Genomic DNA, 22,609 nt, shown 5'->3' with positions numbered 1-22,609 from the left:
TGCAGACCAAAAGGTTGTAGGGCCCTACAAAATATAATTTGTAAAAAAAGTTCATATATTAAGCCAATCTTCCCCATGAAAACTATGAAGAGGTAAGACTTCTTTCAAATGAGAAGCAGGGTGGCCTACTGGAAAGAGTAGAGGCCTGAGAGTCAGAGGTCCTGGGTTCTAATCCCAGCTCGGCCACTTATCTGCTATGTGACCTTGGGCAAATCACTTAACTTCTCTGTATGTCAGTTGCCTCTGCTGCAAAATGGAGACTAAGATTGTGAGGTCCAAGTGGGACAGGGACTGTGTCCAACCTGATTATCTTGTATCTTTCCCAGTGCTTAATACAGTGCCTGGCAGTTAGTAATCATTTCATAAATACCATAAAAAATGTTTTCCCAAGTCTGCAATTACTTATCAAGTGCTTATTGTGTGCAGAGCACACAGAGGTTAGGGTCCAGCTCTACCCCTAATTTTTACACAAAGTCACCAATAGTGGTTGTTTTTTTAAATTTCAGCCACCTGTTTTAGGGTGAAGTATAAAAGGAGATATCTAGAGTTCTCTTTTAAAAACATATTTCTATGTCAGCATTAACAAGCAGAGAGGTTTGCTGAAATTTCAGAAGTATACAAACCCAAACCTCTAAACAGAGGATATGCAGACACACAATCACCTGCATAAAGAGACAAACAGGCGAACAGTCAGAGAGACAGAATGACAAAGTAAAAAATAGGCAGAGACTGAAATAGGTGCAATAATAAAGGAGCAAAGAGGCAAAATGATGCAGAAAAGGAAATATCAAGAGCAAGAGAGAAAAGGACAGACAGAGAAAGCCCGAGAGCCAGAGATGCAGAGACACAGAGACAGAACCTTCATCCCCCAGTTTGGTCATCAATCAATCAGTCTTGTTGGCTGAGTGCTTACTGGGTCCAGAGCATTTTACTGAGGGCTTAGAAGAGTACAGTATGACAAAATTGGTAGATACATTCCCTATCCACAATGAATTTACGATCTAGATGAATAAGAGTCATCAGAGTTCAACTAAACATTGGACTTTTCACTCTCAAGGCCCCAAGGACAAATCAACTATCTCCACAGGGTTCCCCTAATCCCTAGACTTTTCACTTTCAATGACCCAAGGACAATTCAACCATCTCCTGGATATCACTGGATTAAGTTGTTATTGCTGTCTTTTACCTCACCAACCCCACCGTGATCCCTTAATCCCCACCTTCCTGCCACTCCCTCCCAGTTCTCAACTCCCCTGTCTCTTCCACCATCCAACTCCTCCCCACCCCCTGGCCCACCCCCACCCCTCTTCCCCACCTCATCCCTGTAATCCTTCCCAGTGCCATCCCTCTTCATCCTCCCCCCACACTAGCCCCAATCAACTCCCATCCAAACCCACTCCACCCCTCGTGCTTTCTCCTCCCCCACTACCTCCCCTACAGCTTTGGCCAGGTGTGGCCTGTGGAAACCCCTCTCCCTCATGGAGAAGCTTCCCTCCATCCTTGACCTGTTCCTGACTCAGTCACTCTTTCTCCACACCATGACTGAAACCTGGCTCTCCCAGGCGACATGGTCTTCCCTGCTGCTTTCTCCAGAGGATGCCTTGTCTTCTCCCACTCCCCAGACTCAGCGGGAAAGGAGGAGGTTTGAGCTTCCTTCTCATGCCCCAATGCCACTTTCAGACCATTCCATTTTCTCCATTCCTATCTTTGCCTTCCTTTGAAGGCCATTTCATCCACCTCTACCACTCACTCCAGATTCTAGTAGTAACTGTCTTCTACTGCCCCCCAGGTCCCTCCTCCAACTTCTTTATCCAGTTTGATCTCTTCCTCACATTTCTTCTCTCTTCTTCCGTGCCCACATTGATCCTGGGGAATTTCAATATCCACATAGATATCCCTGATGACCACCTTCTATTACCCTCAACTCTGCTGACCTCCCACTTCATCCCACCTCATCCATACACCAAAGTGGACACACACACTCTATCTCATCATCTATAGCCACTGCACTATCTCTACCCTCACCTACTCTGAAATCCCTCTATCTGACCACAGCCTCCTCATTTGCCTCCTCTCCTATATATCTCCCCCCCATAAATCTGTACTGTTCCTACACAGGGACCTCTGATCTTTTGACCCCATCCACTTTTCTCAACGCATTATACCCCACTTAGCCTCCATTCCCAAACTACCTTCCCTTGATGACCAAATTGACGCTCTCAACACTCTTCCCCACTAAACTGAACTCATTTGCTCCCCTCTCCCATTGTTGATCTCATAACACTAACCCAGAGCCCTGGATCACCTGCACAGTCCGCCTTCTTTGCTCTTGTGCAGGAGCCGCAGAGTGCTGCTGGTGGAAATCTAAATATCAGGCCGACTTTGTTCACTTCAGGTTTTATCCTTGCATGCTTTAACTCTGTCCTCTCCTGCCTGGCAAAATTATTTCTCCACTCTGATTGACATCCATGCCCATTGTCCAGTTGTTCCAGACATTTAACCTCCTCCTCAGGCCCAAGGTACCTTTGGCTCCAATGACCTGGCCACCAACTTTATTAAGAAAATTCACTGTATCAGGGGTAAGCTCCCTAAAATCCCCCCTGCCCTTCCCCAATCCCTCCCCCTTTCAGTTCCCTCTTCAACTCTCCCATCCTTTCCAGCAGTATCTCTAGAAGGTATCTCCTGCCTCCTCTCAAAATCCATCCACTCCACTTGCACATCCAACCCCATTCCTTCAAAGTTATCAAAACTCTTGTCCTTCTTCCATCCCTAACAGCCATCTTCAACTGTTCATTCTCCAGTGTTTTTTTCCCCACTGCTTTCAAACATGCCCATGTCTCCCCATCCTAAAAAAACAGCCCTCCCTTGACCCCACAGCTCCTTCCAGTTATCACTCCATCTCCCTCCTGCCACTCCTGTCCATACTCCTTGAGCAAGTTGTCTACATCTGCTGTCTCAAATTCCTCTCCTCCAATTTTTTCCTTGACCCCCTCCAATTTGGCTTCTGTTCCCTTCACTCCACAGGAACCTCCTTCTCAAAGGTCACCAATGATCTCCTTCTTTCCAAATCCAATGGTCTCCACTTCATCTTAATCCTCCTTTGACCACTCAGCTGCCTTTGACCCTGTGGACCACCCCCTACTCCTGAAAACACTATCCAACCTTGGCTTCACTGACACTGTCTTCTCCTGGTTCTCCTCATTTCTCTGGCCATTCATTCTCAGTCTCCTTCACAGCCTCCTCCTCTGTCTCCCTCCCTCTAAATGTGGGGGTCCCTCAAGGTTCTGTTCTGGGTCCCCTTCTCTTCTCCACTGACACCCACTTCCTTGGAGAACTCATTCGCTTCCATGCTTTCAACTACCACCTCTATGTGGCTGATACCCAAATCTGCATCTTCAGCCCTTATATCTCTCCCTCTCTTGCATTTCCTCTTGCCTTCAAGATATCTCTACTTGGATGCCCTCCAATAACCTCAAGCTTAACATGTGCAAAACAGAACTCATCTTCCCACCCAAACCTTGTCCTCACTGTTACTTTCACCCATCACCGTAGATGACATCATCATCCTTCCTGCCTCAAAAGCCCATAACTTTGGTGTTATCTTTGACTCCTCTTTCTCATTCAACCCACATATTCAATCCCTCACTAAATCCTGTAGTTCCACCTTCACAATATCACTAAAATCTGACCTTCCTCTCCATCCAAACTATAACCATGTTAATACAATAATGTTGGTATTTGTTAAGCGCTTACTATGTGCAGAGCACTGTTCTAAGCGCTGGGGTAGATACAGGATAATCAGGTTGTCCCATGTGAGGCTCACCGTCTTCATTCCCATTTCACAGATGAGGGAACTGAGGCACAGAGAAGTGAAGTGACTTGCCCACAGTCACACAGCTGACAAGTGGAAGAGCGGGGATTCGAACTCATGACCTCTGACTCCCAAGCCTGGGCTCTTTCCACTGAGCCACGCTGCTTCTCTAAGCACTCATCCTATCCCTCCTGGATTACTGCATCAGCCTCCTTGCTGACCGCCCAGCCTCCTGTGTCATCCCACTCCAGTCCATACCTCACTCTGCTGCCTGGATATTTTTACTACAAAAACACTGAATACATGTCTCCCAACTCCTCCAAAAACTCCAGTCGTTGTCCATCCACTTCCACATCAAACAACAACTTCTCAAAATTGGCTTTAAAGAACTCAATCACCTTGCCTCCTCCTCTTTCACCTCACTATTCTCCTACTAGAACCCAGTCCACAAACTTTACTTCTCTAATGCTAACTTTCTCACTATGCCTCGATCTCACCTATCTCGCCACCAACCCCTCGCCCATGCTCTGCCTCTGGCCCGGAACGCCCTCCCTCCTCAAATCTGAGAGGCAATTACTCTCCTTTATTTCAAAGCCTTATTGAAAGCACATCTCTTCCAAGAGGCCTTCCCTGATTAAACCCCCCTTTCCTCTTCTCCCACTCTCTTCTGCATCACCCTGACTTGCTCCCTTTTTCTCCCCTCTCATCCCCTCAGAACTTATGTTCATATCTGTAATTTATTGATTTATATTAATGTCTGTCTCTCCCTGCCCTCTGCCCCCCACAGACTGTAAGCTTGTTGTGGGCAAGAAATATGCCTACTATTGTATTGTACTCTCCTAAGCACTTAGTACAGTGCTCTGCATACAGTAAGCACTCAATAAATACAATTGAATGAATCTACTTTCCCATAGTAGAACCATCCAGCAGCATAGCTTAGATTTATCTTTTTCTTTGTCCCAATTAGCCAATCTGAGATCTATCTAAAAAGGTAGTAGAGCACATCTTTCCTGGCATGGATTCTCTTCCCCAATTAATGAAATGACTTTCTTATTAGCTCTTAGCTGCAATGTGTACCTGAAGTTTCAATCATGGTATCTCCACAGTGCCTGCAGAGAAGCATGAGGAGAGCGTCATATCGGGAATCGTGGATTTCCCCAGCAGCACTGAGGGAACAAAATCTGCAGTCAGTTCCAAAACAACTCGAAAAACCAAAGACAAAGCCTCTGAAAAGGTTGATAAAGAAAAGACAGTCAAAGAAAAAGCAGTATCCAGACCTGATTCTCAGGTAAAGCCCTTGATGAAATTCATTTGAAAGTCTCATTCCTAGACATCTTTTCTGACTAGTTGATTGGTCTTTAAAAGTGAGGCAGGTTTGGGGGAGATTAAGTCTATGAGTCAAATAAATTAATAAAAATCCCAGTTAATTCATGAAAAATAGAGAGTTATGCCACAATTACCCTGTCAGTTGCTTCAAACCTCTCCTTTAACTTTGCTGTAAAGAGGACATCGTACAACTCTGTTATTCATGCTTCTAAAACACCAGTGTCTTTGACCAATAAACATCATGAGTAATGACATTTATTAGACTCTTTCAATGTATGTAGCCTCAATTCAGGCAAAATTCCTGTTCCCCAGCATCTCCCAAAGAGAGAACAGACACAAAGAGAAAAGTGAAGAGAACAACTTTTAACTTCCAGCTGCCCTGCTGTACTGAACTGGGCAGGTCTTTTTCCCAGTAGTGAATGAAGAGGAAGAGACCCATCCTTGTGGCATAAAGTATACTACGCAGCTTGATTCACAGTGGAATTTAATTAACAAGAAGCATCCTTCTAAACCACAGTTTATAACAACAAATATAGAGTCATTTTTCTAAAGCTGCATTCTACACATACCTTCTCATTCAGAAACCTTCTAAGGTTACCCATTCTTCCCCACCAAGCTGAAAAACTTCTGGCCATTGGCTTTAAGACATTCTATCAGTTCTCTCCCTCTTATTTATATACTCTCTTCTCCCGCTGCACTCCAGTTCACATTCTCCATTCCCCTTAAGCTAAGTTACTCTCTGTGCTTCATTCTCAGCTCTTGTGCCTCCAACCCCTGGCTCACAGCCTTCTTCCTTCCTGGAACTCCTTCTCTTCTGCAGATTCATCAGATCCCATTTCTCCTTATCTTCAAAACCCATTTCCTCCAAGAGATTTTCCCTCATAAAGTTTTATTCACCCCTGGTCATTCATTTCAATAAATGATATTTGAGTGCTCACTATGTGCAGAGCACTATACTAAGCACTTGGGAGAATCTCTGCCTACAGATTAGAGGAAACCTTGCTACTTAAAGCACCACTTTTGCAACCTAAGCACTTACCCACTCACACCCACCTGTATCACTTCTACACATAATATATATAATCTACTACAGAATTTATCCACATATCCAGATTTCCATTCACTTCTTCCTATCAGTAACTTATTTTCCCTTGCTATTTTGTAAGTGCCTTAAGGGCGGAGATTAAATCTTCTACCTTTACTGTACTCTTCCAAGTTCTTAGTACAGAGCTCTGCACACACTAAATACCTAGTGATTGAAACTATTTAGAAATGTCTTGTGCTAAACCAGAAATAAATTCAACCTTAAAATGATTTATTAACTTATTATTTATAATTGAATTGAACACTGCAGATGAGACTTGTCACAAAGGCCATGAGGTTACATCAACAAGCCACTAACATTCTGGGATCACCTAATCACTGAGGGGATTCTTGATTCTCAGTCCTCATTTGGGGGGAGTGGGAAATAACTGTTAATAGGCCACTCCCGGCTTTCCCTCGCTCCAGCAAAACAAGGAAGGAACTCCTAGCCTCCAACCTGACATCATGTGTGAGCCAGCCAGCCAGTTTGGTTTTCAGTTGGTTTGTCCTCTGCCCAGTACTGACACAGCACCTGCTCAGCTGTTATATCTGGTGCTTTCAGTTTCTGCCTCCAACCTCCTGCCGCTGAGTCCCATGGCACAGAAGTAGTGCCCATACCTATAGACACCTGGGAGGAAAGTGGAATGGTGCTGGAGAGGTGGTGAGGAAGGGGGTCTAGGATGCCCCTAATCCCCCCTCCCCAAATACAAACACACACATATGTTCTCCAGGCTTGATTTCTACCAAAAACTCTCTGTGTGCTCTTATGAAGCTATTGCATTATTTTGGATAAACTTTGTAATATTCATATTGCAACCTGCAACCATTACTTATGGATTAGGAAAACAGTGTACTTTTGAGTGTTGTCAGAAACCAACTTAATCAATCATATTCATTGAACACTTACTGTGTGCTGAACACTATACTAAGTGCTTGGGAGTACACGATATAGCAAAGTTGGTATAGATTTTCTGTTATTTGGAAGCCTCCACTACTGTGGGAGGAAGAGAAGGCTACTGAAGCTTTCAAAACCTGCCCAAAATAATCACAAATCTCTACTTCTCCTCCATAATTACCAAGTGCAAGAAACAATATACATTATAAACATTTCTGGGGCCCATCAGCAGGTCATGGGTCAGCTTCTCTAGGATCAGTGGAGATTTCAGTCACAGTGGGGGCTTCTGTGGTCCTTCGTGGCTCCCAGATCTTTTAGGGTGAGGGAGCAGAGCCAGAATGCCTTGAAAGCCCTATCCCAAAATACCATTCAGAGATGTTGGGACTGGAAACAGCCTGCCCCCAACCACAAGGTTCAGAATCATTTGCTCACGTGACCACAAGGTCTGCCACTTTAAGCTATGAAGGTCCTTAGAGGGAATCCGACATCAAATATGTACAATTTGGCTTGGGGTGTTTTCCTGTAACATTACGCCTTTTGCAGCCATTTGACAATACAGAAATAAGTTTGGGAGAACTATATGGCTTTGCCATAAAACGGTCACAAGGTTTCAAAATCCTAGGGAGGAAAGGAGTGTAGTTCAATTGTTTCCAGTTGGGGGGTTTATAATGTACATTGTTTGTTGCACTTGGTAACTTGTCTTTTAGAATTTCCTTTAGAAAAAAGAAAACTGGGTAATGTGATGAGCCACCCTAGAAAATGGATAAAGAAAATATTTACTCATCAGTCCACATCTGTGACAAATTATTAATGCCTATTACAATATTTGGCAGTGAATAGAAGGGTCTCTTAGAATGGGAAAAACAAGGCTGGGAAGCAGCATGGCCTAGTGGAAAGAGCATGGGCTGGGGAATCAGAGTACCAGGATTCTAAAGCCTGCTCTACTAATTGTTTGCTATGTGACCTTTGACAAGTAACAACTTCTCTGTGTCAGTTTCCTCAACTGTAAAATGGGGATTAATTAATTAATGGGACAAGCCCTGTCCCATATGGGGTTTTCCCTCCTACCTGAACTGTGAACCCCATATGGGACAGGACTTGTGTCCAGTCTGATTAACTTGTATCTATTCCAGCACTTAGAAAAGTGCTTATACCTAGTAAGTGCTTATCAAATACCATAAAAGGAAAAAAAGGTAGTTTCAGGTCAGCAAGTGTAAGAGAGAATCTATGATCCCTGATTGTTTTATCTAATTCATCAAACTGACTCTTTCAGATCCATCAGCGTGATCCCAACAAAGCTCACTGGATTTTACGCCTTGTCAATGAACAGAATGAAGCAGACACACTGGAAGTGAAGAAAGATACCGAGAGAGCTGATGAAATTAGAGCCATGAAACAAGCATGGGAGTCTGCCGAACCAGGAAGGTCTGTCAAGGTAAAAAAAAAAAACCAACAAATGGCTACTTTTAAAATTTAAATCTCATTGAGAGATATGAAGTAGAAGAAATGCATCTGGATCAACGATTTATTTCTTTATTGAACAAAGTAGAATTGCTAACAAAATGATCTTTCCCATTTGTACAAATTGGCTAACTGAAAATTACCTTCACAACATCTCTAGAATACACACATTCCTCTCCATATGTAAAATACTGGGTATCCCAAGGGCTTAAGTTATAACAGACAGCATTCCAGACACAGAATGTCAAACAGCAACCCCATGGGGACTAGGGAGATGACCACAAATTAAGTACTGGTTGGTCTGTCCAGCCCAGTTGCCGTTAAAGTGGAGTCAGCCCTATGCAGATCCCAGAAAAAAACAATTCTCTCCTGGTAAGATTCAGTCCCAGGAAAACTCATCTACTAGACTATAAGCTCATCTTCTAGGCTCTAAACTTGTGTGGGAAGGGAATGTGTCATTTATTGTTATATTGTACTCTCCCAAGAGCTTATTACAGTGTCCTGCACACAGTAAGTGCTCAATAAATACAAATGAATGAATGTGCCTGCCCCATCTTGTCCCATCCTGGAATCCTGGTGAATCCCGTGGGAGAGGGGAAGGGGGTTGGGAGAGAACTGCAGGTGGCAGCCAAATGCTAACCTATGTGGGGTTCTGCACATATGAGCCAGATTGCCTGGTAAGTGGGTGTCTATGAAGGTGAGAGATTCCCCAGTACGTGAGACTTTTTAAGTGGGGGTTTTGTGGAGGGAAGTGAGGCCTCATCAATCATTTCCCAAGAAGGTTACAGAAAAGAGCTTTAGGATGAAATACAATATTTATATTTATCTTGTGAAACCCTATCTGACAGGTGAGAATCTTATATAAAAATTTCCTTTATTCAACACCAGTTCCTCTGGGCAACCACATCAGGCAGGAAGAAGCATTTATGAAGGGAAGACACTATGAGCAGGTTTTACTCAGCTTCGCTCAGAGATTCTGAGTGCTTTTCTTCCAGGTCACATAACACCATTCCTTTGTGTGCATATCCTGATACCCTGCCATTTCTCCTACCTGCAGTTTATTTCCATGTCTGGCTCCCCCTTCTAGACTGTAACTACTCGTGAACATCCATCATTTTTGTTATTATTAATAATAATCATATTTACTGAGCACTTACTGTGTGCATAGCACTGCACTAAGTGCTTGGGAAAGTACAATATTACATCAAAGGCATTCGCTGCCCACAACCAGCTCACAGTCTAGAGGGGGAGACAGCATATGTCTGCTGACTCTGCTATATTGTACTCCCAGGTACTCATTTACAATGTTCTGCACACAGTAAATGCTAAATAAGTACCATTTATTGGTTGATTTCCACCTGCACCATGAGAAATGGTCGATTATTAAATTAGGGAAAAGAAACCACAAGTTCACTGAAATTTGTTAAAAAGAGGACCAATTTAGATCAATAATGGCATTACATCATTCAGCCCCTTGCCAGCCCCTAGGGCCTGTATGTGATGGGGTAAGAGGAGGAAATCTCTTAGAAGTACAGCACTTTCATTCATTTTAGTTTTTGATTTAAGATTCATCTGTTACTTGTTGAAAATATAAACATTTCAATTTGCATCAGTAGAAGCTCAGCTATAATGGAATACCCCAAACTCTATCCCCATTTGTACTGTTACTGGAATGCAGAGGGATTCAGTTCATCTGACTGGATGAACTGTTTTTTCAGAGTCTTTGGGAGATGCATTCACTCAATCTGGCCCCAGAACCAGGGCAGGACCAACGTATCATCTGACCCTGGGCAGCATTGCTTTTCCCTGCACAATCTTAAAGTGATTATAGTTCCACAAGGACAAAGAATATTTCTGATTTAATTCTGCCTTTTTCATTCATTCATTCAATTAATTAATGATATTTTTTGAGTGCTTACTGTTTGCAAAGCACTGTACTAAGTGCGTGGGACAGTACAATACAACAAGACTTGGTAGACACATTTCCTGCCCACGAGGAGCGTACAATCTAGAGGGGGAGAAAGACATTAAAAAAAATTATGGATGTGTACATAGGCACGGTGGGGCTGAGGGTGAGGTCAGTATCAAGTACTTAAAGCTTAGAGATCTAAGTGCAAGTGCAACACAGGAGGGAGAGGGAGTAGGGGAAATGAGGATTTAGTCACAGAAGTCCTCTCTGAGGAGATGTAATTTTTAATAAGGCTTTGAAGGTAGAGAGAGTGATGATCTGTTATATATGAATGGGAGGGAGCTCCAGGCCAGTGGGAGGATGTGTGCAAGGGCTTGGTGGCGGGATAGACAAATTGGAGGTCAGTTTGTAAGGCTGGTGTTTGAGGTTGTGGTCGGAAATCAGCTGGTAACATAGAAGGAGGAAAAGTGGTTGTGGGCTTGAAAGTCGATAAGGAATTTCTATTTGATGTGGAGGTGAATAGGCAACCATTGGAGGTTCTTGAGGAGTGGGGAAACAAAACCTTTTTTTAGAAAAATGATCATTCTTCACTCTGTTGCCTAGGACTGGAATGGGGAGAGGCAGGGAGGCTAATGCAGTAATTGAGGTGGGAATATGATAAGTGCTTGGATCAGCGTGGTAGCAGTTTGGATGGAGAGGGAAGGATGGATTTTAGCAATATTTTGCAGGTAGAATCGATGAGATTTGGTGACAGATTGAATATGTGGGTTGAATGAGAGAGATGGGTCAAGAAAAATGCCAAGGTTACGGGCTTGTGAGGTGGAGAATGGTGGTTGCTGCCTACAGTGATGGGAATATCAGAGGGAGGACAAGGATTGGGTGGGAAGATATGGAGTAGAGTCACCAGCTAAGGCAAGTGCAGAGTTCACAGGGGAGTCAGGCCTCCCTGCACCTCAGCCCTCACAATATCTCTTCAACCCATAAAAGGTCTTGGCTGCAGTGGACCCTGCCAGCCAGGCAGAGGCCTCACATCAGCTGCAAGGCAGCTGTGTAAGAGGGATCACAGCATTTTCCCCTCAGTGTCTTAGCCCTTTCTTTCAGAGGGTTCCAGGGCAGGAAACCCATTGCTGCCACTTCCTGAAGGCTTCCTCCAGGCAAACCCAGACTTCTCCCTCAGTGGGAGCTGCAAGTTTCAATCACAAATTCTCCGGGTCCTCATGCATTATGGGGCAAGGGTGGGCGGAGCGGGGGGAGGAGGAGAGTGTCTCTAAAAGCCCAACATTTCCAACGAACCTGGAGCAGTATCTCTCGGTGAGGCTATGCTCACCTTTGCTTAACTTGGTATTTTATTGCTTGGTATTTATTAAATGACTATAGCCATGTGTTGCTATTTACTGTCCACTCCAATAGCTCTTGGCTTTTGTTCTCCAGGCCCAACAGGCACGCAGACAGTTCATTAATTTCTGCTCCAAGGAAGTGGCTGCAGAGTCTACCGTGGAGCCTCAGTCTTTGGGCACAACCACTGGATTGAGGGAAAGAGGTACTGACTGTTTCACAGACCAAGTAAACGGCACTGGACGGAAGTGTTCTGGTTTTAAATTAGCTGTGCACTTGAGAGGAAGTGATATTGAAAAGAAGCAGTCTGGGAGTCAGAAGGGCTTGAATTCCAATCCCAGCTCTACCACTTGTCTGCTGTGTGACCTTGAGCAAGTCACTTGACTTCTCTAGCCTCAGTTACCTCATCTATAAGATGATGATGATGATGGTATTTGTTAAGCGCTTACTATGTGCCAAGCACTGTTCTTGGAAATTAAGACAGTGAGACCCAAGCAGGACAGGGACTATGTCTAACCTGACAACTTTGTATCTACTCTGGTACTTAGTTCAATACCTGGCACATAGTAAGCACTTAACATACACCATTAAAAAAAAAAAGGCTTAGAAAAGAAAAATATACCCAGCAGGCATTTTGTCTCAGCATGTACTACTATGCTTTTAGTCCTTTTACTTCTAATGGTAATGGGTGCTAAGAGATATAATTTTAATTTTTCCTTTCTGTCCCTGTCATAGTGCACTGACGCCCCATAATCATTCTTAACTTGTTAACATGTTAGGTAGTGTTAGCTCCACCCATTGCTGGGTAGTTTAATACAGTGAGCCTCATTATAACCAATCAATCAATCAATTCTAAGTGTAGAGCACTGTACTAAGTGCCTGGAGAGTGCAATGCAACAGAATTATCTGGCATGGTCCCTACCCACAAAGAGCTACTCATTATAGCCTCTCCAAGGGATAAAGAAACACTTTGGAGATAGGAAAAATGATAGATACTGGTCCTCACATGGACATGAATAATAATAAATATGGTGTTTGTTAAGCGCCTAAGTGCCGACCGCTATACTAAGCATTGAGTGGGACAAGATAATTTTGACACAATCCCTCTCCCACCTGGGGCTCACAATCTAAGGGTAAGGGAGAAAAAGCATTCAATTCTATTTTATAGATGAGGAAACTGATGCACTGAGAAAGTAAGCGACTTGCCCAAAGTGACACAGCAGGCAAAGTGGCAAGTCTGGGATTAGAACCTAGGACCTCTGACTCCCAAGCCTGTGCTCAATTAGGCCATACTGCTTCTAGGGATGTAGGGGAGTTGAACCCCATCCTGAAATCAGAAAACAAGTCTCTTTCATATTTCGAAGAACAAGCCTCTCATATAGTGATATGATGATACTTTTCTAGTGGTTTAATGGGAGTTTGCTATACTGAAATGACAATTGTAGCAACTTTTCAAGTAATTGCTATTTTATGGAACTACAAGGCTAATGGTTGATTAACACAGTCACTCATTAGACACTTCCAGCCTTTTATACAATCTAAGGAAATTAAGAACTGGACCTTTTGTTCATTTGTAAGGAATCATTTCATTACTTCACTTTTTTCTAGAGAAAAAATAAAGCCACTTGACTAGATTTCTTGGAGGGCTTATGGAGATGGGACTTCGGAATATCCCAATACCAAAATACAGAGGATAATGCGATTTTAAAATTCATACCATTCAATCCTTTAAGTAATCCACTGACCAACCTATACAAGACTTCCACCTCTCCTCCAACTTCTGCTGAGAAACAACATGGCCTAGTGGAAAGACCATAGGCCTGGGAGTTAGAGGACCAGGGTTGTAATTCTGGCTCTGCCACTTATCTGTTCTGTGACCTAGGAGAGGTCACTTATTTTTTGTGTCTTAGTTTCCTCATCTGTAAAATGGAGTTTAAATACCTGTTCCACTTTACTCTTACTCTATACGCCCCATGTGGACCAGGAACTGTGTCTGATCTTTCAACTTTGTATCTAAGCGAATAGTAACTAACAAATACTATAATTATTTTTATAATTATTTTCCATTACAACTACCCTTTTACATATTCCCCACATAAACATTTTAGCTTATGATCCTGATTCTCAGATCTTTTTGTTAATTCCCATTGAAAAATCCTTTGATTTACCCTCACTTTTCTATTCTTGTCTTCTGATCCCTTTCATGTCTTATCTCCTCCTATCTTTATGCCTTCTCCTAACATTACTTAAAGTTCTGAAGCTTTCTCTTTTTGGTTCTGTTTTCCCCTTCACTCTTCCTGTCAATTTTCTGTCTAATTACAAACTGTGAAATCTCTTCTAGCACCCAATAAATACTGAAGTAATAAAATTACTACCACTACTGCTAACTCATGTTTTATGTGTATCTCTTCATTTTCTTTTCTTTTTTTTCCCCTGTTTTCTTGTGTAATTTTATTTCTTGACCTGTAAATTGTTTGCTATTCAATCTCTGTCAATGACACCACTGATCTCACTGTCCTGGGAGCCATAACCTCTGTGTCATTCTTGACTTCTAATTGCATCTCAGTATTCACATAGAAATCAGCTTCTAAATCCTGTCAGTTCTTTCTATATAAACAATGTTTCCTGGATCTGCCCCATCTTCTCCACTCAAACAGCTATCACTCCAGCTAATAAAAACTCTACTCATATTTTGGCTGGGCTATTGTATCAGCCCACTGCTTTCCATCTCCAGTCTTTCAATGTGTGAATAGATATAGATAGATATAGGGGAAGCAGCGTGGCCTAGTGGCCTGGGAGTCAGAAGGACCTTGGTTCTAATCCCGGCTCTGCCACTTGTCTGCTGTGTGACCTTGGATAAGTCACTTAACTTCTCTGGGCCTCAGTTACCTCATCTGTTAATTGAGGATTAAGACTGTGAGCCCAATGTTGGAGAGGGGCTGTGTCTAACCCAATTACCCTGTATCTACTCTAATGCTTAGTTCAGTGCCTGGCATATAGTAAACCCTAACAAATATAACTATTATTATTATATAGAGATAGATAGATAGATAGATAGATAGATAGATAGATAGATAGAAAGATAGATAGATAGATAGATAGATAGATAGATAGATAGATAGATAGATAGATAGCATGCTGCTGCCAGGATCATCCTCTTGAATTTCTGCTTGGCAACATATCTTTCACTCTCTAAAAGCTCCAAAAACCTCCAATAACTTCCCTTATCAAGTAAAAATCCCTCATGACTGGCTTCAAGGCTCTCCACCAAGTCTCCCCAGCTCACATATCCTCCTACTACTCTCTAGTTTGGTCTCTTTGATCATTTCAAGCTCACCTTCTAACTGTACCTCACTCGACTCTCCCACCTCCATCCCACCACTCATGCTGTACAACCAACCCAACAGATTACATTCCTCCCTATTTTCTAAGCCCTCTTGAGACCCATTGTCCATCAACATGCCTTCCCTGATTACTTCCTAGCATCCCAACTCTTGTAAATCCAACAGCCATCTCTACGATTGATGTACTTACTGCTATTCATCCTCAGCACTTGGGTGTTTATGTTTATCTGAGTGTACAGTTAATTTTTTATTTTAATTACTCTGTTTTTAAATACTTTTATGCTGCTCTCCTCATTACAGGCAAGCTCTTTGTGGACAGATAATGGGTTACTTACCTGTTTTGTACTTCCCAAATGATGAGTACAATAACATTGCAGTAAGTGCACATTCAGTAAATGCCAACCAAAAGCCTGCCTAGTCAAGAAGTTAGCAGAATCAACAATCAAATGCAAATATGTACACTGGTTTTCAAATGGAGAGAAAATCTACTCTTGGACTCCAAATAAAAAAACAAACCACAACCTGCTGTCTTCATTCCTCTCAAACCCACTTTCTAGCTGTCTCACCTCCAACCCCTTGCTCACACAATTCTTCCAGCTTGGAATTTATTCCTCCCCTGTTCTTCCACAAATCCAGACCACAGCCCACCCTTCGTTAAATGATTTCTTGATGCTCACCTCCTCCAACATTCCTTTCCAGTTTACTCCTAGCAATCAAGACATCTCAACCCATCAGCCACATACCTACATATATTCAATCTCAGCCCTTATATATAAAGGTTTATTCAACTGTATATTCAATTATTTATTTTGACTACTCCATAAATTCTTTCTTGCCTGCCTTTCCCATTAAAGTTTAATGAGGGAATGTGTCGCTTGTTTTGTACTTAGAACAGTGCATTGCACCCAGTGAGCATTCAGTAAATACTACTACTAATACTCAGGCCATTTCTAAAATTCTTTCTATAAATAGCATTTTGGGCAGGGGTACAAGTATAATTAGTATTTTTTAATCTCTTCTGTCTAAATTCTATGGTGCTTTATAGTTGAATACCTGACTACACTATCATAGCACTTTCTTGCCTTAATGATCTATATATTTAACAATGATAATGATGATGATAGTAATAATGGTATTTGTTAAGTACTTACTATGTGCCTGCCAAGCACTGTACTAAGAGCTGGGGCAAGATAATCAGGTTGGACGCAGTCCAGTCCCCCAAGGGCCTCACAATCTAAGGGAATACAACAGTAGTAGCTAGAAGGTGGTATGTTGATCAAATCAATTAATTATAGCTTGTTCATTAGGAAAAGATCATTAGAGAAAGACTGTGATAAGGTTTTTTATATTCATTTATTACAGTTTCTTCTACTGGGATTGCGCTTAAGCCTCCAACCCCAACAGCAATTGATACTCATCGGAAAGAGTGGAAACCTCTGGACCTCACTCCATATATTAGGTATTGATTACAGATCACCTTTAAGTCACTGACAATGACATTGTGAGATTCTAGGGAAATCTTGATTCTGAAACAAATGCCCAGGACTTGAGTGGGCAGGCTCAATGGGGTTTTTGAGATGAATGATTACCAGCATTATTTTCATCCATGTTTATCAAGTTGGTAAGAATTTATTAGTATTAGCATTAGTATTAGCATTTAAGGTGATTTGAAATCTTTATATTTGACTGAATTGATGTGAGGGGGAGTTGCGTTACATCTTGCTTGCTTTCATCATTTTATCAGAAATAGTTTTTTTAATGATCTAGCCAACAGGGATGAAACACATCATTTTGAAGTCTTAAACAAAAGGAAAATCTCCTAGCACTTTCTCTCTTCCACTTAAATATGATGATCTATTCCAAGGCATGCAAGTCATGTGGTTATTGTAGAATTACACTTGATTCTCAGTAACTGAATTCCATACAGACTAATATTCTAATTAGATTGCATATTTCCTATGTCACATGGCACTTTAAAAAGTAAGGAGAGCAAGTAATTTAGACTGATTTTGCAGACAAAGAAATTGAGCCAAAGGGAGGGTAAGTGATTTGCCTAAGGCCATGCAGCAGAGCAGTGTCAGAACTGGGACTAGTTCCTGACTCTTACTTCTGTGCTCTTTCCTAAGCCAAAAGCACAGTAGATGCTGCAGACCCCTGTGCAGTTCCAACATCATGCCGTGTTAATGGCCATCTCAATGGGAAATAAGGGATAAGGGGATAGTGGATCAAACATAGCTGAAAGAGTATACAGCTTCTGTTGCATCAGGTGAAATTCAAGGAGATTGTAATAAAGAAAATACTTCAGAAACCTTGTTTCACTTCAGGTTTTAGCCTCATAAAACTTGAACTTAAGGAAACTGAATTCAGCCAGCAGAATTCCAGGCCCTAGGCCAACATCTGCCACTAGTCTTCACTCTGCTGTGCTATAATAATAATAATAATGTTGGTATTTGTTAAGCACTTACTATGTGCAGAGCACTGTTCTAAGCGCTGGGGTAGATATAGGGTAATCAGATTGTCCCACATGAGGCTCACAGTTAATCCCCATTTTACAGACGAGGGAACTGAGGCACAGAGAAGTGAAGTGACTTGCCCACAGTCACACAGCTGACAAGTGGCAGAGCTGGGATTTGAACCCATGACCTCTGACTCCCAAGTCCAGGCTCTTTCCACTGAGCCACGCTGCTTCACCAGCTCCCTTTTCTGTTGGAAACTCAATTAATCAGTATTGTTTATTGAGTACCTACAGTGTGCAGAAAACTGTTCTAAGCAATTGAAAGAGTACCAAAGAGCTAGAAGGATGTGATCCCTGTCCTTTAGGACCTAAGTCTAGCAAGTAGACTAATATAAATTACAAATAGGGGGAAGTAGTTATATAAAATGAGTGCATATGTGGTGCAAGGGCATAGAGGCGATGAAGAGACACTTGAGGGAGATTAGATATTACTCAAGGATGACTTTCTGGAGAACATGTGACCTCAGAACGTGTTTGAAAATGTGGAGAGCTGTGGGAAGGACATGAGCAAGAGTTTGGGGGAAGGAGAGATGAGATTAAGGAACAGTCAGTAGGTCGGCTTAGGGGGAATGAATATTGGGAGCTGGAGGGTGGCGAGAAAAGAGAGTGGATAAATCAGTCAGTCGTATTTATTGAGCACTTACAATGTGCAGAGCACTGTACTAAACTCTTGGAAGAGTACAGTGTAACAGACATATTCCCTGTCCACACTGAGCCTGGTCTAGAGATGAGAATACAAGTCTCTTAAATTCAAAGAGTAATAGGTGTAACCTTTGGAGGTTTATGAAGAATGGGGAAATGTGTGCAAATGAAATTTTAGAAAATGACTGGGGCTGCAGAGTAAAGTCTGGACTGGAGTAAGGAGAAGCTAGAAGCCGAGAGATTAGCAAGGGGCTGATGCAGGACTCGAACCAGAATATGATGTGCTTTGACCAACATGGTGAATATTTGGATGGAGAAGAAGGGATGGCCTGAGGAAATGTAGAGGCAATATATTCCCATCATAATTGATTTTAATGTCCATCTCCTTCTGAAGACTATAAGTTCCTTGTGGACAGGAATTATGTCTGCCAACTCTGTTGTACTGTACTCAACAAATATCACTGATTGATTGTGACAAGCTGACTTTGGAATTGAAAAAGAGGGAGAAGTTAAGGATAATACCAGAGTTGCAGGTTTGAGAGATGGAGTGAATGGTAGTGTTTTCAAATGTGAAGAAAAAATGAGGTGGAGAAAAGGATTGGGTGAGAAGATGAGGAGTTCAGTTTTAATCATCTTGATCTTGATTAAGTTGCCAGCAGTAAAACCATGTAGAGATACCCTGGAAGCAGAAGGAAATACAAGTTTTAAGAAAACATGATCAGGGATAGTGAGAATAATTTGGAAGTTATCTATAGAGAGATGATAGCTGAAGCCAATGGGAGTGGATAAGGGAGAAAGTATAAATTAAGAAGATAAGGGGACCTAGAACAGAGCTTGGAGGGGCACCCACAAACTGAGAGGGTGAGGCATAGAAAGAACTAGCAAAAGAGACCAGAAGGGATTGGCCAGAGATATGAGGAGAGAACTCACTCAAAATACTAAGCTTAGAATTTTTGTAAGAAGGAAGTTGTCTGTGTTATAAAAGGAAGCCAAGATGTTTAGGAAGGTTAGGATAGAATAGAGTCTGTTAGATTTGGCAAGAAGACAGCAATTGGTGACTTTGGAGAGAGCAGTCTCCGTGCACTCTGACCTTATTCCCTCTCACTTTTAAAAATTATTTGTTCTGCCCTCTCCTCCCATCCTTACTGCTATTTTCACTCTCCAGTGGCTCTATCCGCAGTGCCCTTCAAAAACCTTCAAGTCTTCCCCATCCTAAAAAATGCCTTCCCTATCCCCTCCAGTTATTAATGTTGGTATTTGTTCAGCACTTACTATGTGTGAGGCACTGTTCTAAGCCCTGAGTTAGGTAAAAGGGAATCAGGTTGTCCCACATAGGGCTCACAGTCTGTATCCCCATTTTACAAATGAGGGAACAGGGGCACAGAGAAGTGAAGTGACTTGCCCAAGGTCACACAGCTCACAGGTGGTGGAGCCAGGATTAGAACTCATGACCACTGACTCCCCAGCCCATGCTCTTTCCACTAAGCCGTGCAGCTTCTCAGTTATCACCCCTTATCCCTCCTCCCATTCCTGTCCTAAATCCTAGAACTGGTGTACACACCCCCCTCTTCATTTCCATTCCACGAACTCTCTTCTTGATCCACCTCAGGCATTATGTTTTTGGGTTTTTTTTAATGGTATTTGTTAAGCACTTAGTCTGTGCCAGTCACTGTATTAATCGCTAGGGCAAATACAAGATAATGAGGTTAGACACAGTCCATATCCCACATGAGGCTTACAATCATAATTCCCATTTTACAGGTGAGATAACAGAAGGACAAAGAAGTTAAGTGACTTGCTCAAGGTCACATAGTAGACAAGTGGAGGAGCCAGGATTAAAGCCCAGGTCCTTCTGACTCCCAGACCCGTGCTCCATCCACTAGGCCAGGCTGCTTTTCTATCAAGAAGCAGCGGTCAGTCTATCGACACCTTCACTCTTCTGAGAATGTGCTCTGTATGGTCACTATTGACTTTCTTATAGCCAAGTGTAAAGGGCTTTATCCTGATCCTCTTCAGTCCCTCAGTTGTATTTGACAATGTAAGTTAATCCCTCCTCATCAAAAAATGATCTGGCTTTGATGTGCTGATACAATTCTAACCTAGTTCTTCTCCCTAACTGCATTATGTCAGTGTTCTCCTTATCTGCCTCTCATTCTCTTAAAGTATCTGTCCAATAAAGCTGTGTTCTGTGTCCCTTGATTTCTCTCTACATTCACTCTCTCGGGGAGGTCATCTACTCACATGCCTTCAGCTATCATGTCTATGTTCATGACTCCCAAACCTCTCTGTAGCCCTGATCTCTCATCTGACTTGCAAATCAGCATCTCTTCTTGCCTCCAGGACATCTCCACTTGAATATCCCACTGGCACCTCAACTCAGTGTGCTTAAAACTGAAGTACTACTCATTGTTCCTTCTAAACCCAGCCCTCCTCTTACCCTCCCCACCTCAGGTCAAACACACAACCATCCTCCTTGCCACAGAAGCTCACAACCTCCATTCGTCCTCAACTCCTTGGTATACTTCAACTCTCACATTTAATCTACTTCTAAATACTGCTGCTTCATCCTACATTGTATCTCCCAGGTCAACACTTTTTTCATCAACTATTAAACACTATTATCCTGATCCAAGCTCTAGTCATTTTGTGACTAGACTATTGCCTTAGCCTCCTTGCTGGTTGTTATTACTATTATTTTGTTAAGTGCTTACTGTGTGTCAAGCACTGTTACAAGTGATGGGGCAGATACAAGTTAATTATTTATTTATAATAATATCCATCTCCCCCTCTGATGATGATGATGATGGTATTTGTTAAGTGCTTACTATGTGCCAAGCACTGTTCTAAGTACTGGGGTAGATAAAAGGTAATCAGGTTGTCCCATGTTAAGGTTCACAGTCTTAATCCCCATTTTACAGATTAGGTAACTGAGGCACAGAGAAGTTAAGTGACTTGCCCAAAGTTACACAGCTGATAAATTTCAGAGCCAGGATTAGAACCCACAACCTCTGACTCCCAAGCCCTGGCTCTTTCCACTAAGCCACATGGACTGTTGTTGTGGGCAGAGAATCTGTTTAGTGTTACTGTACTTTCCCAAGCACTTAGTAAAGTGCTGTTCACACAGTAAACTCTCAGTAAATACCATTGATTGATTGATTGATAGGAGGCAGTAAGGTTTTAATCCCCATGACACAGTTAAGGAAATTGAGGCACTGAGAAGTTAAGTGACTTGCTCAAAGTCACACAGTTAGGACTTGGCAGAGCTGGGTTGAGAACCGAGATCCTCTGACTCCCAGGCCCATGCTCCTTCCACTAGGCTCTGCTGCTTTTCAAGTCCCTGCTGCTGGTCTCCCTGCCACCCACTTTTCCTTCCCTCCCATCTGCACTGCAGGCTGCTGCACAGATCCATCTTCTTGGGCATTGTTGAGGCCAGATTTCTTCTCTCCTCAAAACCCTCTAAAACCTTCATGAATCTGCCCATATCAAACACAAACTCTTTCCAATTAGCTTCCGGGCTCTTCATCAACTCGCCCCATCTTACTTTAAGCAATTGATCAATCAGTGACATTTGCTGTATGCGTACTGTGTGCAGATTACTATACTAAGCACTTGGGAGAGTACCATATAACAGAGTTGGTAGATAGGTTCCCAGCCCACAACGAGCTTACAGTCTAGAGGGGGGGACAGACATTAATATAAAAAATTCATAATTTCTAATTGATAGATATGTACATGAGTGCTGTGTGGCTGGGGGTGGGGTAAATATCAAATGCCTAAAGGTCACAGATCCACCTGCAAGTTACTTGTCTTTTTTCTTCCCCCATTACTTCACAGCTCACACTCTTCATTCCTCCCAAACCAACCTATTTTGTTTTTAATCTCATCCTCAAGTATCACCTACATTCTTTCACCCACACTGTTCCACTAACTTAGAACTCCCACTCTCCCTCCCCAAATCCCACAGAGTACAGCTCTCTCCACATTTAAAACCTTCCTAAAATCCCACTTTCTCCAGTAAGCCCTCCTTCATAATTCCCTGCACCTTAAATTGAATAAATCCATCAACTCTGTTTTACATTCATCAAGTTATTTATACCAATCCTCAGCACTTTCATATAAACATTTATTGAACTGAACATTCAGTTTATTTTCTTGACTACTTGCATATATATTTTTATATCTATCTCCCCTATTAGAGTACAAACTCTCTGTGGGTAGGGATCTTGTTGCTTCTTTGTTTTGTACTTCCCAAGCACTTAGTACAATGCTTTGCGCCAAGTGGTTCTTC

At 42.3% G+C, this 22,609-nt stretch overlaps 1 protein-coding gene across 4 annotated transcripts in view; it reads left to right on the top strand.

Moving 5' to 3' along the window:
• ADGB (androglobin) overlaps positions 1-22,609 on the top strand; it is a 178,074-nt gene that overhangs the window by 149,161 nt on the left and 6,304 nt on the right. For 2 of the 4 annotated variants that reach the window (XM_029058720.2, XM_039911153.1), the window contains exons 30-33: positions 4,918-5,099; positions 8,389-8,550; positions 11,917-12,025; positions 16,527-16,623. In XM_029058720.2, the coding sequence (XP_028914553.1) occupies positions 4,918-5,099; positions 8,389-8,550; positions 11,917-12,025; positions 16,527-16,623 (550 nt within the window). The remainder of the gene's footprint in view (positions 1-4,917; positions 5,100-8,388; positions 8,551-11,916; positions 12,026-16,526; positions 16,624-22,609) is intronic. The other 2 variants (XM_039911155.1, XM_039911154.1) reach the window with 1 other exon arrangement.

This window comes from Ornithorhynchus anatinus, chromosome 2, assembly GCF_004115215.2.
Source record: "Ornithorhynchus anatinus isolate Pmale09 chromosome 2, mOrnAna1.pri.v4, whole genome shotgun sequence".
Taxonomy (NCBI): Eukaryota; Metazoa; Chordata; class Mammalia; order Monotremata; family Ornithorhynchidae; genus Ornithorhynchus; species Ornithorhynchus anatinus.
Note: the sequence above shows the minus strand (reverse complement) of the source record. Positions and strands in the feature narration are given on the sequence as shown.